The following is a 19,632-nucleotide window of genomic DNA, read 5'->3' as shown; positions in this document are numbered from 1 at the left end:
GACCCCGGAGCGGTCGCGACCCCAAGCCCTGCGCCTGGTGGCTAGAGGGCCGCGTGGCAGCTCGCGAGGGTGAAAGAGTGCAAGGGGAGGGCAGCTCAAGGGGCTGGGGCGCACACATTCCAGCGGGGAGGGGGCCTCTTCTGTCCTGAATCGGGCCCTAATGAAATGCCAGCTCCCTTCGCCAAGCCGACGAGGCGCACACACTTGAAAAATGCAAACGCCATTGGCAAATCCAAGGCAAACAGGCAGAATTTTTATTAGCAACTAAATGATTTATGGCACACATACCCCGCCCGTCACAATTACGGCGTCTTGGAGCATCCAGGGGTGAAAACATTAAACATTTATAAAAATAGGCCTTTGTTTTTTTTTCCACCCCGCAAGTCTTTTGTATTATTCCCCACCCCAACTCTCGCAAGATACATATTTTTTTTTGAGAGAGAGAGAGAGAGAGAGAGAGAGAGAGAGAGAGAGAGAGAGAGAGAATTTTTTTTAATTTTTTTTTTTTTAGTTTTCGGTGGACACAACACCTTTGTTTGTTTGTGGTGCTGAGAATCGAACCCGGGCCGCACGCATGACAGGCGAGCGCGCTACCGCTTGAGCCACATCCCCAGCCCGCATATTTTTTTCTTGAGCTATATTAAAATAAAACCATTCCAGATCCCGGGCGGGCTAAGAGGGTGGGGGAATCAGGGCCTGCACTCCTAATATTGGAGGGCGATGGGGGCGGGGGAAGCGCTGGGGACTCGGGCGTGGGAGGGCTTACTAGGAACCCACAAAGGCCTCGGGATAAGACTCAAGGGCGCTGGGCGCCCCCACACACGGCCCCTTCCCTTGCTCTGGCTTCCAGCAGTCCCGCGCAGCTCAACTGCATTTATTTTATTTCTGCAGTCGCCCCCCTCCCCTAAGGCACACAGACACAATACCTCCTTTCTCTAACCCCCCTCTCCTTTCGGTCTTTGCTTCTGGCCGTCCTGGGGCTGCACCGGGCATCTCCCGCCGCCCCGGTTGCCACTGAGACCCGCGCGCCCAGCTCCAAGCGCGGACACCGCCGCTCGTTCCCCTTGGCTCCGGTTATTTTCGTTCCTTTCTCTCTTCACTCCTCCCTCCTCCCCCGCGGAGCTCCAGCTTCCAAAAGAGGGCAGCCTAGAAACCAGCGCAGGAGGATCCAAGAAGGGCAACTTGAAACTGCCCTCCTGAGGCCGAACTTTTTTCCTCAAATTTATCCTGGAATTAAATTAGACACCCCCAGTTCGCTCTCGAACCCTTCCCCCTTTTTTCTAAAAGTGGAGAAAAGAAAATAGAACGAATGGGCGCTAACTAGCTCATTTTCCCCCCCTCCAGAAAAGTTGCCTTAAAAATGGATTAAAAAAATAGGAGCAATGCGAAAACGCTGAGTCCGCAGCGCGGGGCGAAAGAGCGGGCTTCTCTTGTTTTAATTAAAATCCTATCACCACGGTTGCTCTCCGAGGCAGGATCAGCAGGATTTCTGCCCCTTCAAGCTTCCTTTCGAGGGTACGTAATGCCTAGCTGGATTCGGGTGCCTGCCGGGGCTGCGGAGAGGGTGCGGGGCCCCTAGGACTGTCCCTCCGGCAGGGTCCGCATTCCCTGCGCCTCTAGCCAGGTAGGTTTGCCGCGGGCAGCTCCCGGCTACTCAACCCAGAAAGGATTTTGCTGAAAGCGCAAAATAAAGTACAAAGTCTGGGGGATTGGGGCTCCCCTCCCCCTCTGGCCGCCGTGGCCAGCCAAGCACTTTTGGGCTTGGCTGCTGCTTCCTCTGAGCTCAACAGATTTTTTTTTTTCCCGGTCTCGCCCTCCCTGGAGGGGGCGCGGCGGATGGAAGGCGAGAGAGGCCCCCAGCCAAGAGGTTTTTAATATTACACTTTAATAGGTTTCAGAAGGCCCCGTGGAGAAATGCTAATAGGCTGAAATGTCAGAATCGAGAGGGATTCAGCTTGCGCTCAGCCGATCTAATCCTTTTTTCTGCTCTGATTTTTTTTTGGGGGGGAAGGGGGAGGGGACCGCCCACGCCAAGAGGGGCTTCGGGGAGGGGCGCGCGTTGCAGAAGCACCGCAGACCCGGCCCTGGCCGAGAAGGGGGCGCGTCCCGGCCCGCGCGCGTTTCTATAGGAACCCCCTTTAGGAGATTAGACTCACCCGCTGCCCGCCGCCGCGGCCTCTCCAAAATATTAATCAGTAACCATCTGACACTGCTTTTCAGGGAGGGACCCGCAGGCCGGGACAAGGAAAACGGCCTTCTCGCCTGCCCATCCCACCCGACTGCGCTCCTGGGGGAGAGGGAATGAATCGCTGCTTTGTTTTAAAAGGAAGGAAAAGGAAAAAAAAAGAAAGAAAAAAGAAAAAGCAGCCCTTGTCTGTTTTGGCGTCTCCACCGCGCGTTCTAGAGGCGCACCCAGGGGAGGTGGGGGGCCGGGGCGTGGGCACTGGGTGCAGTCCGCCGGGCCCCAGGCCCTTCCCGGCTCGCTCGGCTTGTCACCTCCTCCTGCGAGCAGGAAGCTGACAGCCGGCCCATTAAACCGCGCCTTGCAAAGCCCTGGATTGCGGCGACAACCATCTTCCTCTATTTTGATCACTCAGCCCAGACGCTGGAGGAGGGGGGAGGAAAAGGGAGGAGAAGGAGGAAGGGGGGGGCCGAGCTGGTGGAGGGGGAAGGGCTGCCTAGAAACGGCCCGGAAAAATTCTCACCACCAGTTTTGATCATTCAGCCCCGCCGAGGGGAGCCTGGAAACTGCTGGAGCCCTGAGGTCCGTAATTGGTTTTATAGGAATGGCTGAGGGCCAAGGTGTTTACATGCGCGTGATGGGCGGCGCGCGCGGCCAATGCTCGGCGGCCGGGGGCTGGCCCTGGGGGGGGGGGCGGGCGCCGGGGAACAATGCGTGTTTCTTCGCCTGCTAGGGCTCCCCTCCCCCAGCCCCCGCCTCCCCCCCCCCCGCGCTAGCTTTTTTTTTTTTTTTTAGATCCAGCGAGAGGAACTTGAAAGGGGGGTTGTGTAATGTACCTTTTCCAATCCCGGGCTGTATATGGAGATTTGGGATTCTTTAAACCGGCGCTACCTGGATTTTATTAAAAAGCGGGGAGCTCGGCGGGAGGAAAGCTGGCTTTTCCGGGGGCTGCGGGAGCCGGGCCGCGGGAGGGCGGAGGAGTTGGCGCGCCGAGCGCTCGGCCCGGGGAGCGGTTTTCTACCAAAAAAAGGAAAGGCGGGCAAAAAGTGTGAGGCGGCTGCGGGTGGCGGAGGGGAGCGGCGGCCGCGGGATGGCGGGCAGCACCGGCGCCTAGCTGCGCCGAGAGTCGGGGCTGCTACCGGAGTCGCTGTCGCTGGAGCCCGGAGCCCGGAGCCCCGCCGCGCCAGGTACGCCGCTGGTCCTCCGGCTGCCCCAGCCGGGCGCGAGGGTCTCCAAACTTTGCAGTTCGCACCCCACCACCCCATCCCGCCTGCCCTTTGGGTTGTGCGAGGGTTCCCGAAGCTGTCCGGCTGATGGGGACGAAATCGGGGGCTAGGGGCAGAGGGCAAAGGGGGCCCTGGGAAGGTGAGGGCGGACTGCTGTTCCTTGGGCGCCCACCCGAGCCCCCAGTCCGCTACAGCCTGCACCACACAGCCGAGGGGCGTCGGTGCCCGGCAGGCGGCAGAGGCGGGGGAGCCCGGGACGCCGAGACGTTTTCGATTATAGGCTGTTTTTAATTAAAAGCCGGAATTCAGCCATTTTAACTGCATTTAAGAGGGGGAGAGAAGTAGGGAAAACGCAGCGGAGCCTGCGGTTGTCCACGCCAGCTTCTTTACCTTTGCCAGAGTTCCGGGGAGCTTCACCCCGACTCCCTCAAGCTGGGGCGCCTGGGCATGCTCCGAAGCGCTGGCTTTTAAAATAAAGCTTCCCTAAAAACATTATTTAAAAAAAATCACTGGAAGCTCATCGCCTTCTTGAGACTTGAATCCTCGGATGTGACGATCTTAGATTTTTCCTAAGTAAACGCGGATCTGGTAACAAGAGCCTGATGCAAGGGAGCGAGGGGGTGTTTGAAACCCAAACCACGTTAAAATAGCCACCCTTAACGAAGTGGAGGAGGAGGCCGGGGGGGATCTGCAGCTAAGAGGGTCTGCAGCTCGAGAGGCTGGGCGCGGAGTTGGGGCGCGGGGCTGGTACCCAAGAGCGGGTGGCTTTGGCGCGATCCGCGGCTCCAGAGAGCCCCGGCCTCCCGGAATCGGGAATCAGAGCTGCCGCAGGCGGGCAGACGGACAGCGAGGGAAGGGTGGGCTCCAAGATCCCCTCCCGCCCCCACGGGAATCGGCAAACGACAAATCTTTTAAACAAACAGCTCGAAACTGGAACTACAGGGGGATTTACCCAACGCTGGGGGAGGTGCCCCCCAGCCGGCCCGCGCTGCGAAGGTTTTCTTTGTAGATTATTTTTTGGGGTAGGAGAAAGCTAGGGTAGGATCGAGATCCTTGATCCCCTTCTTTCCCCTCTGACGCCCCCAAATCCCCCGCTCCAGGTCAAGTCCTCAGGCCACAGGATTCCCAGGCTGGGGCGTTGGAAAATGAAACCAAAGCTTGTTTTGAAGGATTCTTTCCAGTCCTCAGGCGAGAATGCCACGTCTCGGGTCCTCGGACTCAGACTCTGAGACTCACGGTGACTGGACAGGGGCAACAGGAGGGGGCAGCGGGCCTCCTTAGAAATAATAAACCCGCTTAGCACCCTCCCTCCCCAAACAACAACAACAACAACGAAAAGCTCCAAACCAAACACTCCTTTGGTGGCTCTCAGGGCGAGCTCAGGAAAATCAAACTCAGAAAAGGGAGGCGAGGGCCCCAAAAGGTTAAATATTAAACTTTCCGGATTAGATAGTGACTTAGTGTTCAGGGAAACATTTCGAGCCGCTCATGAAAAGGTTTCACAGTTTAAAACCTCGAAGCATGTGACGCTCGGGAATAAAACACTTAAGAGGTTTGTATTTATGCTGTCCGGGTGCGGCTGGCCTTCCCCAGTTTCGGGAGGACCCAGCGGCTGCCGTGGTAGAGTCGGGTCTAGGGCGCAGTGCTCCACCGGTCACTTTTCTGAGCCAGATCACCGGAGCCTGAAGCCGCCGGGAGACGGAGCATGGAGTTTTACTTTTCGTGGAAAAGGGGCTACTCCCGATTTTATTTTTGGCCACCAGATCAGCAGCCCTAGACCCCGAAGGGCGAGGTGACTTTCTGAAACTTTTTTTTTCTTTTTCTCCCCGCTTGTCTTCCGTGGCCCGTCTCCTCTCCCTGCCAAGACGCCGTGTGCCTGGTCTCTCGAAACTCTTCCTGGCCACCCAGAGGGGCCCCACCACCGGTCGTCTGTGCGCCTCGGGCCACCGGCCCGCCTCCGAGCGCAAGCCCCGCTGGCCGCCGCCATGCACACCGCGGAGCCCCCGCCACCCGAGGACTCTGGGACTACATCGAGGCCGAACTTTTAGATCCCACTGAGCAAGGCCGGCAGGCCAGGTGGGGAGCTGGCCGCGGCATTCCCGCGGAGGATGGATGGCCGAGACTTCGGGCCCCAGCGGTCCGTGCACGGCCCCCCGCCGCCGCTACTGTCCGGCTTGGGCATGGACAGCCACCGCGTGGGTGCGGCTACTGCCGGACGCTTACCCGCCTCGGGCTTGCCCGGCCCTTTGCCGCCCGGGAAATACATGTCCGGCCTCAACCTCCACCCGCACCCGGGTAAGTGTCCCGCGCCTTGTCCACTCTTCCTGATTTCCTGGGATCCTGGGGAGGGAGGCCTGGGAAGATCATGGCCTGGGTTGGGCGCCTCTCGGCTGGCCCATTGGTGCTGGCGGGCTCAGCTCTCAGTACGGGGGAATCCCTGGGCCTGGGGCAAGGCCAGTTCCGAGGCCCCGACCGAGAGGTGCTCGGCTGTGGTCTCCAGCGCGCCGGACCCGCTTGAGATCCAAGCATCTGCCGAAATCAGAGCCACCAGGGGCCATGCCAGCCCCCGGGCTCCTGCGGCACTAGCCTGGGCTGGAGTTTGCGAAATCTGGGCGAGAAAAGAACAAGTCAGCCCCCATGCCCCATGAGACACCCGCTCCCCGAACTCGGATCTTTTTTCTTGGCAAACGAACGCCTTTCCCTACGTCCGTGGGCCCAGAGTTCTGACCGCGACTCCACCACCAGTGCGGAGCCGCGGCCAGGAGATGCGGGGGGCGGGCGCACGGTGAACCCAGCTCTGGGACCCCAGTTTCCTGTTGGCTTCTGCGGGTCTCTCTTCCAGGAGTGGGAGGGCAGTGACCCTGCGCCCAAGGGCTTGCCGCGCAGCAGGAACGCCAAGCCTGGCTGCTGCCTTTCTGAGCTTAGGGGAAAGAGGTGGTGCAGGGAGTGGATCCGCACGGAGCCTGGGCAGTGGAGGGGATACCAGGGATCCAACAAGGAAAGGTGGAGGAGTTGTCCAAGAAGGCCCTGCAGCCTCCACCATCTCCCAAGAGGGGCTCTTGGGCTGCGGCGGAGACTTCACTGGGCGGGCGCCGGGCAGGGAGCAGTTTGCCGAGCCCGGCGCCGGGCGCGATGGGAAATGTGACGCGGGGCCGCAGACTTGCCCAGCCTGGGTGGGGGAAGACGGGTCCAAATTGCCCGGCTGATTTCTGTGCCTGATGTTAAGGGAAAAAAGTCCACCTCTTCTCCTTCAAACTGAAGTTTAGAACTTTTACGATTTCCCGGGGAACTCCTGAAGCTCCTCTGGTCTTTGGTTTCTTGGAAGAGACACCTCGCCCCCCCCCCCCCCACACACACACCCGCCCACCCGTCTGCGCTCACCGATTTTGCTTCTTTCTTTGATTTTTCTCCTGGAACTTTTCAGGAGCTGGAGTCGCAGGGGCTCGGAGGGACAAAGGGCCTTTGTGAAGCCTCCTGCGGGGGAGGGGCAGGCGGAGATCCCCGCTGTCGGGGCACAAGGACCTGGGCCCCCCCTACCCCCACACCCCTGCTGTGTGCCCCGCCTGGGGGCAGCGACAAGGACCAGGGTTTTCTTTTGAGTAGTGAGCTGCGTAGAGCGTGGGGCGCTGGCACCCCGAGACAGGAATTGGGGGTGGCCTTCCGGTATACGGGCCATCTGGATCATCCCCTTGTGTGTGCCTGGCAAAGCCATGTTGATGCGTGTGCAAGTTTGCCTGTCTTTTCCATTCCTCGGGTCATGCAGTCCGACCCAGGGTGCTGGCAGGCCCTACTGCCTGGCAATCTGATCTTGGATCTCCCTGGCTGGCCTGGCTTTTGCTTGTAGTGCCGGCTGCGGGAGATCTGGCTGGGACCTGGTGGAGGCAGTGTCCTCTTGAGAGTAGTGTAGCAGTCACTACTCTGGGAGCGCCTTTTGCTCTCACTGTTCTACGGCCGCGCCTGACCTGGCCACTGCAGTCCTACCGCCAGACGCTCCTTTGGTGGATGAGGATGCCAACGTGAGAACCAGCCGAGGAAGTCCAGCTAGAGGTGACCACAGAGTCCTGCATTGTGGCTTCCTGCCCTTCCAAGGGCTCTGTAGGCTTGGCAGGTCATGCAATAAAGGCGGGAAGGCCACCCCCATCCTTGAGGCCTTGCTTATCTTGGAGGGAAAAGTGGGATCCCATGCCCCACATCTCCAACTCTAGCAGTGGAAGGGACACTTGGACCCCAGGCCAATGCCCAGAGCTGAGCCCATACTAATTCCATTAGCTACCAGGTGGGAATTGTACCCCATTCACTGCTTGGGGTGGAGCCTGATTAGAAATTCCTCAACCCAATGCTCTCCCTCCCCTTTTTCCTTGTGGGGTGAGGTGCTAATTTTTCTCTTCCCCAGAACACCACCTTCTCTGTTCTTTGGCTGTCTGCTCCTTAGGTCTTGCCAGCATTATCAGCCCCATCTTTATTTGTTTATTTTTGTACAAAAAGCTCAGAGAAGCTGAGTGATTTGCCCCGGTCACACAGTGAGGGAGTGGCTTTGCTGGTTCCCTCGTGGAGTTTGGTGGAGGGGTGGCGGCCTGTAACCCTGTGTGCATTCTAGGTTATTTGGAACTGCCCCTGGAGACCTCTGGAAACAGGAGGTGCTTTAAGCAGATTGGGTCTCTTCCTCTACAAGAGGTAAAGGCAAGAATGAATGGGGTTTGGATCAAAGCAAGGTGGCATTTTCCTTTCCTATAACCTTGAGTATTGATACAGTTTGAGCAGTAAATATTCACAGCCTGGTCAGTGAAATGGATAAGTAAGTGACAAGCACCTGGGGGGCTGGGCTCTTTGCTCTGGGGTTGGGAGGCAGGTCACTGAGTCCTCATGCATTGCAATTAAAGAGCCATTAGCAGGATTTTGTACTTGGTTATTTATTCTCCCTGCCCCCACACCCTCGGCTGAAAGGGGGGTGGATCAGGGATCAGGATGGGGGAGGCCCTGCACTTTGGCCTGGCCAATGGACAATAGGGGGCCGTGGGCCTTCTGCAGGGCCCATCAGATCCATCTCTGGAATTCAGCCTGTCAGCCTACTGGGATTGATTTAGAAAGATTAATCAGGACTGGCTGGTGGAGTGATGGGATCCTGAAGATAAGGGAGATTGGCTGAGCTCTTCCTTCTCTGGTTAGAGGCATCAAGGGAGGTCTGGGGAAGGTTCTAGAAAATGGAAGGGCCTCTTGAGACCCCTGACTCTTGCTGCTTCCTGGTTTCTTTAGTTCCCAAGCACAGTGCTTTCCTCTTTCCTCACTTGTTCATTTACTTAGCAAATAAATCCCGAGTGCTTCCTGTGTACCAGCCTCTGCTTGGGGACCTAGGACGCGGCAGTGAACCAAACAGAAGTCTCTGCCCCCGTTGGAGCACATTCTAGGGTGGGGGCAGGCAATAAACACACAAATCACTGGAGGAAATAATTCTACGTAGGGACACAGGCCACAAAGAAAATAAAATGCCGAGGGTCTGGTTTGGCCCAAGGGTGAGGGGCAGGGTCAGAGGGCCTGACCTGGGTGATGGAGGGAGTGATCCTTTTTGTGTGTGTGAAGAGCTGAAGAGTTCTGTGAAGGTGACAGAATGCAGAATGCACAAGCCGAAAGCTTGGCCCAGGGAGAGTGGTTGAGAGCCCTCAGAAGACAAGATGGGGGAGGTGGGTCCTGACTCTCCCTGAAGGCCACTAATGGGGTCTTGGAATTTTAAACTGTAGGAATGAGGAGGGACTCAAATGGAGGGACATTTCACAGAACTGGCCTGTACTCTTAACAAATGTCAATGGTATGCAAGACAAAGGAAGGCTGAGAACTGCTCCTGATTAAAAGACTTAAAAAAAAAAGTGACAGCTAAAAGCAGTTTTCTGCCCTGGATTGGATCCTGGATTAGGGAAGAAATGGCTGTCAAGAAGATCATTCATGGGGGCAATTGACGAAATTGGAGTATGGACTGTAGATGAACCGATAGCATCAAATCAGTAGGTTCCATGAAGTTGATAACTGCCCTGGTTGTGTAAGAGAGTGTCCTTGTTTTTAGGGAATAAGAATGCAGAATCATTTAGGAACAAGGGACACCATACCTACAACTTCCTTGCTAGTTCAGGAAGAGGAAAAAAAAAAATACCACTGAGATATACGTGTATGGATATGGGAGACGGTGGAAAATCAAATAACAGACCCGTTCACAGTTGTTGGATCTGGTGAAGGTCATATGGTAGTTCATTGTACTATCTCAAACTTTTCTCTGAATTTGAAATTATTCCAAAATAAGCATTTTAAAAAATTAAGCTGGCCGCAGGCCAGATACTAATAGACGAGGAGAGAAGTGGGGTGACTAGTTTGTGGCAAGGAGATTGCAGATGAGAGTGACCAGGGAGAGGAGCTGGAGATAGCAAGGGTTCTGGTGGCTTGTGGAGGTTGGGCTGCTTCTCAGACAGTGGAGGGCAGGGAACAGGAAGGACAGCCCCTGGGTTTTGGTTAGAGCTGCTCCTGGGAGGGATGGGAGGAACAGTTTGGGGAGAGGGTGGGATGGGCTCATTCTTTGGAATATGGCTGGGTCAGGATGCTTTTGTCTGGTAGATTAGTCTGCATTCTAACCTGATTTTATTCCCACCCGGCCACATAATCATCCACTCAAACTCCAGCCCATCATCTGAGGTGCCCCAGCCCAGCTGTTAAAGGGATCAGTTAGAGCTGCTCTCTGGCCAGGTCTTGGGCTTCCCCAGGGCCTGTCAGGGCCCTGACCAGCAGTCAGTCAGGATCAGGGTCCTTTTATTCTTTTTCTTTTTGCAAATACTGGGGATCGAACTCAAGGCCTTGCCCCTGCTCTGCCTTTAAGCTACACCCCTACCCCAGGGCCAGGGTCCTTCATCACACCTGCTTCCTGCAGAGGTCTGGCATCTAATTTTGGAGGAAGAAAGGCCATCAGATTGGCAGCCACTAAATCTCTTTGCCACCTGTCCCAGGCCATGAATGTACCCACTGTTAAATCTGAGGTTCCTCATGAGCTAATGAACGTGATCAACCCTTAGCTCAGGGGAAAAAAAAAACAACCCAGAAAACAAATACCCGACTCATACACCCTCACTAACAATTTTACATATTTCTGAGCATGAGCCTGCTGACGCTCCTAACCCGCAATCCCTGATAATAGATTGCTTCATCAGGAGGCAGGCTGGTCTAGGGTCTGAGGTTTATGTCCTGCTCCTCCACTTACTGGGCATATATAGGACTCTGTAAGCCTCAATTTTCTCATCCATAAAGTGGGTTCATCAGTCCTGTTGAATTTGTTTGGTTCTTGTGAAGTTTGAATGAGCAAGCTCAGGCGAGGTCCCTAGCCCAGGTAGGGCCCTCTGCAGAAGTTCCAGTAAAAGTGATGGCTGTAATTACAGTGATCATTAGCAGATGATTCACAAATCCCTCAGGCTAGTCCAGACTCTAAGGGCCTCTGGAATTGCCCCGGAACTCTCTCTGGCTGGAGTACAGGCCTTAAGACACAAGAATTCTAAACTGAACTTTTTTTTTCCCCCTTTTCTGTTGCTGGGAATGGAACTCATGACCTTGCGCACACTAAGTGTGGGTTTTGCCACTGATCAACACCCCACCCCCTCATCCTTTTTATTTGGTTTGTCTCTCTTTTTTTTTTTGTACAATAGCTGTACTCTAAAATGCTCCAATTTTGAGTGTTCAGTTTACTGAATTTTTACAAAATGGACACAACCCTGCAGCCACCAGCCAGCTCAGGTTTCCAGCCCTGGGGCGACTCCTGGGTATTCCCTCTGGTTTACTACCTGACCGCCTGCCCCCAACCCCAACAACAATCTTATTTCTAGTACTGTAGATTAGTTTTGCCTATTCTGGAACTTTCTGTAAATAGAATGATGCAGCTTGATATCTCTCCCTCCCTCCCTCCCTCCCTCCCTCTCTCTCTCTCTCTCTCTCTCTCTCTCTCCCTTTTTTATTTCTGACTGCTTTCCCCCAATATTTATATTTGTGGAATGTAGCTGTACTTTGTAGTTTCTCATTGCTATTTAGTATTCCACTCTATGAACATAGCACAATTTATCCAATCCCCTGTTGATGGACATTCAGGTTGTTTCCAGTGTTTTCTATGAGTAATGCTTCTGTGAGCGCGTCTTTGGGGGCGCATATATGCACATTTCTTTGGATGTATACCTAGCAGCTGAGTCGCAGGGACAGGGGGTGTGCCTGGGCCCAACTGCAGTGGCTGTGGCTTTTCAGGGGTTGTACATTTTACATTCTTGGCAACTGTGTGTGGGTTTCAGTGGCTCCGCATCTTTACCAATCCGGAATATTGTCACTCCTTTGAGTTCCGTCCACCCTGGTGTGCGTGTATTAGTATCTAATTGTGTGTGCATTTTAAAAAAGCTTCCTTTCCATTTTTTTTTTGTTTTAAACTTCATTGAAGAATATTTCACATCCTGTCAGATTCACCTGGAGAGTGTATAGTCCTGCTTTGTGTTTAACATTACATTTTAAAATAAAAGTTATACATCATTTAAGAAGTCAAATAGTGTTGGAAGGGTTATAAAAAAAAATGAGCCAGTCTGCATTTCCTCTCCTCACTTCTTTTAACTCGTTATTCAGTATTAACTAGTACTCTGGAAGAAGAGGATTTTGCACAGATTGCCTGACTGAATCCTGATTCTCTCATTTATTATGTGTGAGACTAGTTTCTTTGCCTCTCTGTCCCTTGGTTTTTCTCATTTGTAAAATGGGGGATAATAATAGCATAGTCTGTGAGATTGTTCTGAGGGTTAAATAATTCCTGCAGGTTAAGCATTTAGAACTGTATTTGGTATATGATAAGCATTTAGTAATGTTCATTATGATAATTTTTTTTTTTTTTGGTACCAGAGAAGGAAACTAGGGCCACTTAATCATGAGTACATCCCAACCCTTTTCGTTTTTATTTAGAGACAGGGTCTCACTAAGTTTCTTAGGGCTTCGCTAAGTTGCTGAGGCAGGCTTTGAACTCAAAATCATCCTGCCTCAGCCTCCCGAGTCGCTGGGATTATAGGCATGTGCCACCGTGCCTGGCCCACTATGATAATTATCGTCCTTACCACCTCTGCCATTTCTACTGTACCGTCCTCCCAATGTTTATGAAATATGGTTTTGTTTAAATCAGTTTTATTGTTATGGCTTTGTAAATATTGTTCACATTTGAGCCAAGTGGTGTAATAAGATTAATTTCTTTTTTCTTCTGGAGTTATTAATTGCTTCTTTTAAAAAATTGGTTGGGGCTGAGGATGTGGTAGAGCATTTGCCTAAGCATGCATGAGGCCCTGGGTTTGTTCCCCAGAACTGCAAAATAAATAAATAGAAAATTTGCCAGATGTGAGCAACTTGCCAGTTTGACACAAGCCTCAGCAACTTAGTGAGGCCCTAAGCAACTCAGTGAGACCCTCTGGTATGCCCCCCACCAAAAAAAAAAATTGTTGGGATTATTATTATTATTATTATTTTTTAAGAGTCTCTGGCTTCCAGTCTCTTGATATATTTTACATTTGGTCATATTTATTGGATCACTGCCCCTTCTTTTCTTGGAGGTACCCTTCCTGGAATTTTCCATCTTCCTTCTCTTCTGGTTGGTTGGTCCTTGGGCCTGCCGTAGAACCATCCTCCTTCCAACTCTCTTTGCTCTGCTGTCATGTTGGACTCCTTATTTCCTGATTCCCAAGCCTTCCGTTTCCTGTTTTACTTCCTGGTGTCCACAGAGCACACTCTGCAGAAGTTTTCTGTGAAAGAGGACGTGGAAAGCAAATCTTCATGGCCTGGCATGCCTGAGAAATGCCTCAATTCCTCCTCCACACTTGAGTGACATTTTGGAACTAATTTCCCCCAAGGATTTTTTTTTTTTTTTTAATATTCCCCAAGGATTTTGAAGGCACATCCCAACAGAACTCACCTTCCACATTCCTAGTTTTTGAGGAAGATGATACTGTTTTGATGCTTTGTGGTTGTTTTGATGCTGCAGGTGGAGCCCAGGGCCGTTTTGATTCTTGATCTTTTTAGGTGAACTATTTTTTTCCCCCCTTTTCCAAATGCTTAACACCTTCAGAACCACATAATAGTGAAGAGCACAGACTCTGAAATTCCTGATTTGTGCTTCAGCCCTTCCTGGTATGTGGCTTGTACCGTTTAACCTAACTACGCCTTGGTTCTCTCTGAAGTAGCTGCACTTGATGGTTGTCAGGACTAACTGAGTTTGTATACCTGGAACGTTGCCTAGCACAAAATACGCCTCACCGTTAATTACTGTTTTTCTTTGTACACTGTTTTTTTTTTAAAAAAAATATTTATTTATTTTTTAGTTGTAGTTGGACACAATACCTTTATTTATTTATTTTTATGTGGTCCTGAGGCTCGAACCCAGGGCCTTGCACATGCTAGGTGAGCGCTCTAGTGTTGAGCCCCAGCCCCAGCCCTGTACACTATTGTTTTGAAGTTTGTGCTAGGGGGTCCTTTTGCATTTGCTGTGTTGGGTGCTACAAATGGCCATGTCAATCTGGAATTTTTTTTTTTTTTTTTTTTTTTTTTTTGTACTGGGGATTGACCTCAGGGGTGCTGTACCGCTGAGCTACATCCCTATCCCTTTTTATTTTTTATTTTTATTTCTCACTAAGTTGCTGAGTCTGGGTTCAAACTTATAATTCTCCTGTTTCAGCTTCCTGAGTCACTGGGATTACAGGTGGGTGCCACTGTGCCCAGTTTGACATTTTTATTGAATTATTATTTTTATTAGCAGTTTATAATTTGCACACACCCCCGCCCCACCCCCACCCCCTTTTTTTTTGCTGCTCTCTAGTACTACTAGTTAGATATCCTGAATCACCTGGACTGACCATTGACTTTCCTGTTTGTCTGCTTTCTAGATGTCCTCTATGATATCTTCTAGCTCTTTAATTTTTTTCACTTGGCTATCGTGTTTTTAATTTCTAAAAGTTTTTTTTCATAATGTAGGTGTCCGTCCTCCCTCCCTCCCTCCCTTCCTTCTGTAGTGCTGGTGATAGAATCCAGGGTCTCATGCATGCAAATCCTGCATTCTCCCACTTGTTCAGAAATACCCAGGTGTCACAAGAAGCCAAACATGTGCTTGGAAGTGGGTTGTGGAGGCAAACATCATTCTTCTGCAGAAGGGCGTATCCCAGAGGCAATCCGTGGAGCATGCACACCCCCGGCAGGTAGTCTGCCTGTTTTTATCCCCAATACAGTGCTCCCCCTTCCCTTGATTGAAGGAGCTGGGATACAATCTACCCAGTTAGCTAATTTTAAAATTGAGGTAGGCAAAGGGAAGGGCTGTAATTAAAATGGCTACAGTTGGATCCAATTTAGGCCAATACTATATTCTGAAAATGGACCACTGGACTTTATTTTTCATACACTGAATTATATCACCAGCCCCCCTTTTGTTTTTTATAACATCCTATTCTTGTTTCATAGATACATTCATTCTCACCATTTGAATGATATTAATTTTATTTTTTTCCATGGAGTTTTCTCATGATCTATTTTTTCCAAGTCTGTTTTTCTTTTCTTTTATTTTTAAAATAGCAATTTGTGTGTGTGTGTGTGTGTGTGTGTGTGTGTGTGTGTGTTTTAACTTTTATTTTATTTATATGTGGTGCTGAGAACTGAACCCAGGGCCTTACATGTGCTAGGCAAGTGCTCTACCGCTGAGCCACAACCCCATCTCTTTTCTGTTTGGTTTTTCATGTCAGAGACTTCAATGGGTATCTACTAATTGACTCTCAGGTGTTTCATTATATTTAAGAAAGAGGCAGGGGGCCAGGTTTGTTGCTCAGTGGTAGAACGCTTGCCTGGCATGTGTGAGGCACTGGGTTCGATCCCCAGCACCACATAAAAATAAAAACAAATAAAAAATAAATATATTGTGTACATCTACAACTAAAGAAATATATATATATATATTCTAAAAAGAGGCATTACAGGGCTGGGATGTAGCTCAGTGGTAGAACACTTGCCTAACATGCACATGGCCCAGTGTCTTCCAATCACCAGTATCTTAAAAAAAAAAAAAGGCACCACAAAATAGGTGGGACTTCTATTCAGGTATGGGGCTTATTGGCTGTAAAGAACTTTCCAAATATCTGTCTCTATTAAAAAGGCATTTTCTCTTTTTAATATTTATTTTTTAGTTATAGGTGGACACAATATCTTTCCTTCTTTCTTTCTTTTTTATGTGCTGCTGAGCATCGAACCCAGTGCCTCACACATGCTAGGTGAGCTCTCTACCTCTGAGCCACAATCCCAGCCCAGAATTTTCTTTTTGATTTTGTAAATTCGAAGGAGAGTCCTCCAGTTCCCAGCATGCCTAGCTTTCAGTCTGACTGCACCTCTCCCGAGAGCCGAGTGTTCCTGTTGGTTGAAGACGTGCTTAGATCCCTGGCTGGCTATCTTTTGGTCCCCACACCAGCTCTGAGAATTCATGCCCCCAGTGACTTTGTCTTTCCTAGTAAGCAGAGGGCTCAACTGGGGGTGGGGGAGCCTCTAGATTCATCTGTGGGTGGAATCTGCTCCCTTGACTTCCACCACTGTCTGTGTCCTGACCATTAGAGGTGCCAGGGTCTCTGGGTTGAAGTCTCAGGAATGGCTTGTTTCTTGATCCAGTGATTCAAGGATCATTTTATTTATTTATTTATTTAAAAACGGGGGATTGTATCCAGGGATGCTTAACCACGGAGCCACATCCCCAGCCCTTCTTTTCATTTTTTATTGAGATAGGGCCTCACCAACTTGCTAAAGCTGGCTTTGAACTTGCAACCCTCTTACCCCAGCCTCCCAAGCTGCTGAGATTACAGAGTGTGCACCACTGTACCTGGCCTGCTCTTTCTTTTTAAAAATTATTTGAGGTACTGAGGATTGAACCCACGGGGGCTTTCCCACTCAGCTATATCTCCAGCCCTTTTAATCGTTTGAGACAGGATCCTGATACATTGCCCGAGCTGACCTGGAATTCGCGATCCTCCGGCCTCAGCCTCCCAAGTCGCTGGGATTGATCAGAGGCATGGGTGCACCGTGGCCCTGGCTGTCCCTTCCCCTCTCTAGGGGAGTCCTCCTTAGGGGAGAAGTTCAATCAGTGGGCACATCCTGTAAAATGGCGTTAGTATTGAGGATGTCTGGAGTCCGGGAGCTCAGGCAGGTGGGGGTTTTGCATGCCAGGCCTTGCCTGCTCCCTGGTATTGTTGTGATACCCTGTATTTAAATCTGTGAGGCCTGGTATCTGGTGGGAGCATAAGAAAGTCCCTGCACGTAGGGGGCCCAGACTTGGTGATGGGAGAGTGACCGGACCTGAGCTGGGTTGCCCAGCTTGTGATGTGGGTCTCTGCGGGGAGGAGCTGGGAGCTTGGCTGGAAGATGCTCACTAGGGGGACTGGCTGGAGATGCCCCATGGGTTGGGGAGGCTGGGTTGGCTCCATCTCCCTTAGGTCAGCCCCTTAGCCCTCCAGGGGGCCAGGTTGGCTATCATCAGGCTTGTATGGTCAGCCCAGTCCCCTCAGACACCGTCTTCTTGCTTCTCCAGTGGGAGCTTTGGATGGTGGCAGCAGCCACAGGTCACCAGCCACAGTGCCAATGATGTGCAGGGTCAACCCCCCTTTACTTAGGGGACTACCATGAAGGCTATCCGTGAGGCCCTGGGCCCAGTGTCTTACCTTATTTGCTGCTTTTATTTTATTATTATTTTTGATACTGGGAATTTAACTCAAGGATACTTTACCACTGAGCTATATTTTCCCCCGTCCCCCCTCCCCCCCTTTTTTTAAAATTTTGAGACAAGGTCTCACTAAGTTGCTGAGGCTGACCTCTATCTTGTGATCCTCTTTCCTGAGCCTCCCGAGTCACTGGGATTACAGGAGTGTGCCATTGAGCACAGCTGCTTTCATTTTACTTTAGTAGAAAGTAAGACACAGAGAGGTTGGGTCACTTTCCAAGGTCACACGGTGGCCGGCAAGTGAGGCATTGAAAAGCAAGGCCTGTTCTCTCTGCCAGAAAGCTGGGGGGGCTGTCTGGGAGAAGAGGCATTGGTAGGAATTTTTTCTTGCCTGTTCCCTTCATTGGCTCATTGTTGTTTATTTACTTGCTTTGGTTTTCGTAAATATGTCAATGTCAGAGTGCATGGAAATTACACGGAATGTAATGCTTACCACACTTGTGTGCAGATTAGCTCTTGGCAGACCTTCCCTTTGTTTTGCAGCATTGGGGATCAAACCCAGGACCTCCCACGTGGTAGGCAAGCACTCTACCCCTGAGCTACATCCCTAGTCCTTTGGAAAACCATTGATTGATTGATTGTACTGGGAATTAAATCCAGCGGTGCTTTACCCCTGAGCTACCCCTGAGCTACATTCCAGCCCTTATTATTTTTTATTTTGAGACCCGGTCTCACTAAGTTGTTTAGGGTCTTGCTAGGTTTCTGAGACTGGCCTCAAGCTTGCAATCCTCCTGCCTCAGCCTTCCAGAGTCATTGGAATTACAGATATGTGCTACCTCCCTCAGCTACAGTGGCTTAAAAAAAAAAAAAAATATATATATATATAATATATATATATATATATATATATATATATATATATATTATATATTAGTTGTAGATGCACACAATATCTTTATTTTTATTTATTTTTATGTGGTGCTGAGGATCGAATCCAGTGCCTCACATGTGTAAGGCAAGCGCCCTACCCCTGAGCCACAACCCCAGCCCTACACTGCCTTATTTTTTAAGGAAACCCATTATTGGTATTTAAACTCCCCAAAGTGCACAGATTATAAGTGTATGGCTCAATTATTGTACCAACTAAACTCCCCTATGTGATCATCAGCCAGATAAAAACCCCAGAAGCCACCTTTAATTAAAGACTTCTCCCTGGGGAGCCCCTAGCCTGATGGGTGCCCAGGGGTCAGCCTGTTCTTGGACTGAGGGTCAGTGGAGCTACATGGTACCATCTCTCATATCTGGAGTCTCCCGCTTGGTGGCGTCACCCTGGGGAAGTCTGTCCTCTGTGTTCTGTGTGACCCAAGTTCATTCCCTTAGGGAAGGGTGTCCCATCAGATGACTGTGCCACTGTTTACCTTTCTGGCTGTTTGTTGTGGTTGTTTTCCACTTTCGACTGTCACTGGTAGGAAAATTCTTGAACTCTGTCTTCCATGCATATCGTACGTTAGCAGCAGTCACAGTGTGGCTAGATGTGTAGGACTGTCTCCCGAGTGTCGCACCAAGTTCTCTTTGCAGCTAGGTGTTAATATTTTTCCATCTTTTTTTTTTTTTGGCATTTTAACTATTCTGGTGAATGTGTGGAAAGTTTTCTTTTTTTTTGTGGTCCTGGGGATGGAATATGGTAGGCATACACTCTACCTCTGAGCCACGGTCCAGCCCTGTAGTCGTTAATTCACTTTTCCCTGGTGGTTTAGGAAGGTGAATACCTTGCCATAAATTTACTAGCTGTTTGGACTTCCTTATTTATGACCTTCCTTTTCCCATTTGCATATCAAGTTGTATTTTTTCAAAAAAATTTTTTTAGCTGCAGGTGGACCCAAGATCTTTTTTTTTTTTTTAAAGAGAGAGAGGACAGAGAGAGAGAGAGAGAGAGAGAATTTTAATATTTATTTTTTTAAAACAAATACCAAATGTCTTCTTTGATATAATGAGAGCAACTATGAACAGAGCAGGGAGGAAGAGTAGGAAGAAAAGATTAACATTAAACAGAGACATGAGATGGGAGGGAAAGGGAGAGAAAAGGGAAACTGCATGGAAATGAAGGGAGACCCTCATTGCTATACAAAATTACATATAAGAGGTTGTGAGGGGAATGGGAAAATAAACAAGGAGAGAAATGAATTACAGTACATGGGGTAGAGAGAGAAGATGGGAGGGGAGGGGAGGGGGGATAGTAGGGGATAGGAAAGGTAGCAGAATACAACAATTACTAATAGGGCATTATGTAAAATTGTGGATGTGTAACCGACGTGATTCTGCAATCTGCATTTGGGGTAAAATTGGGGGTTCATAACCCACTTCAATCTAATGTATGAAATATGATATGTCAAGAGCTTTGTAACATTGTGAACAACCAATAAAAAAAAATTAAAAAAAAATTTATTTTTTTAGTTCTTGGTGGACACAACATCTTTGTTTGTATGTGGTGCTGAGGATCGAACCCGGGC

General features: G+C 50.3%; 1 protein-coding gene across 9 annotated transcripts in view; it reads left to right on the top strand.

The window, feature by feature from the left end:
* Positions 1-2,991: 2,991 nt before the first annotated feature.
* TNRC18 (trinucleotide repeat containing 18) overlaps positions 2,992-19,632 on the top strand; it is a gene marked incomplete at its 3' end in the record, with an annotated part of 91,376 nt that continues 74,735 nt past the window's right edge. For 8 of the 9 annotated variants that reach the window (XM_081298697.1, XM_081298695.1, XM_081298692.1 and 5 more), the window contains exons 1-2: positions 2,992-3,369; positions 5,274-5,703. In XM_081298697.1, coding sequence (XP_081154823.1) covers positions 5,517-5,703 — 187 coding nt within the window. In that variant the 5' untranslated portion in view covers positions 2,992-3,369; positions 5,274-5,516. The remainder of the gene's footprint in view (positions 3,370-5,273; positions 5,704-19,632) is intronic. The other variant, XM_081298689.1, reaches the window with a different exon arrangement.

This window comes from Spermophilus citellus, assembly GCF_964194105.1.
Source record: "Spermophilus citellus genome assembly, chromosome: 6".
In the NCBI taxonomy this organism is placed as follows: domain Eukaryota; kingdom Metazoa; phylum Chordata; class Mammalia; order Rodentia; family Sciuridae; genus Spermophilus; species Spermophilus citellus.
This window is presented reverse-complemented; position numbering and strand designations above follow the sequence as displayed.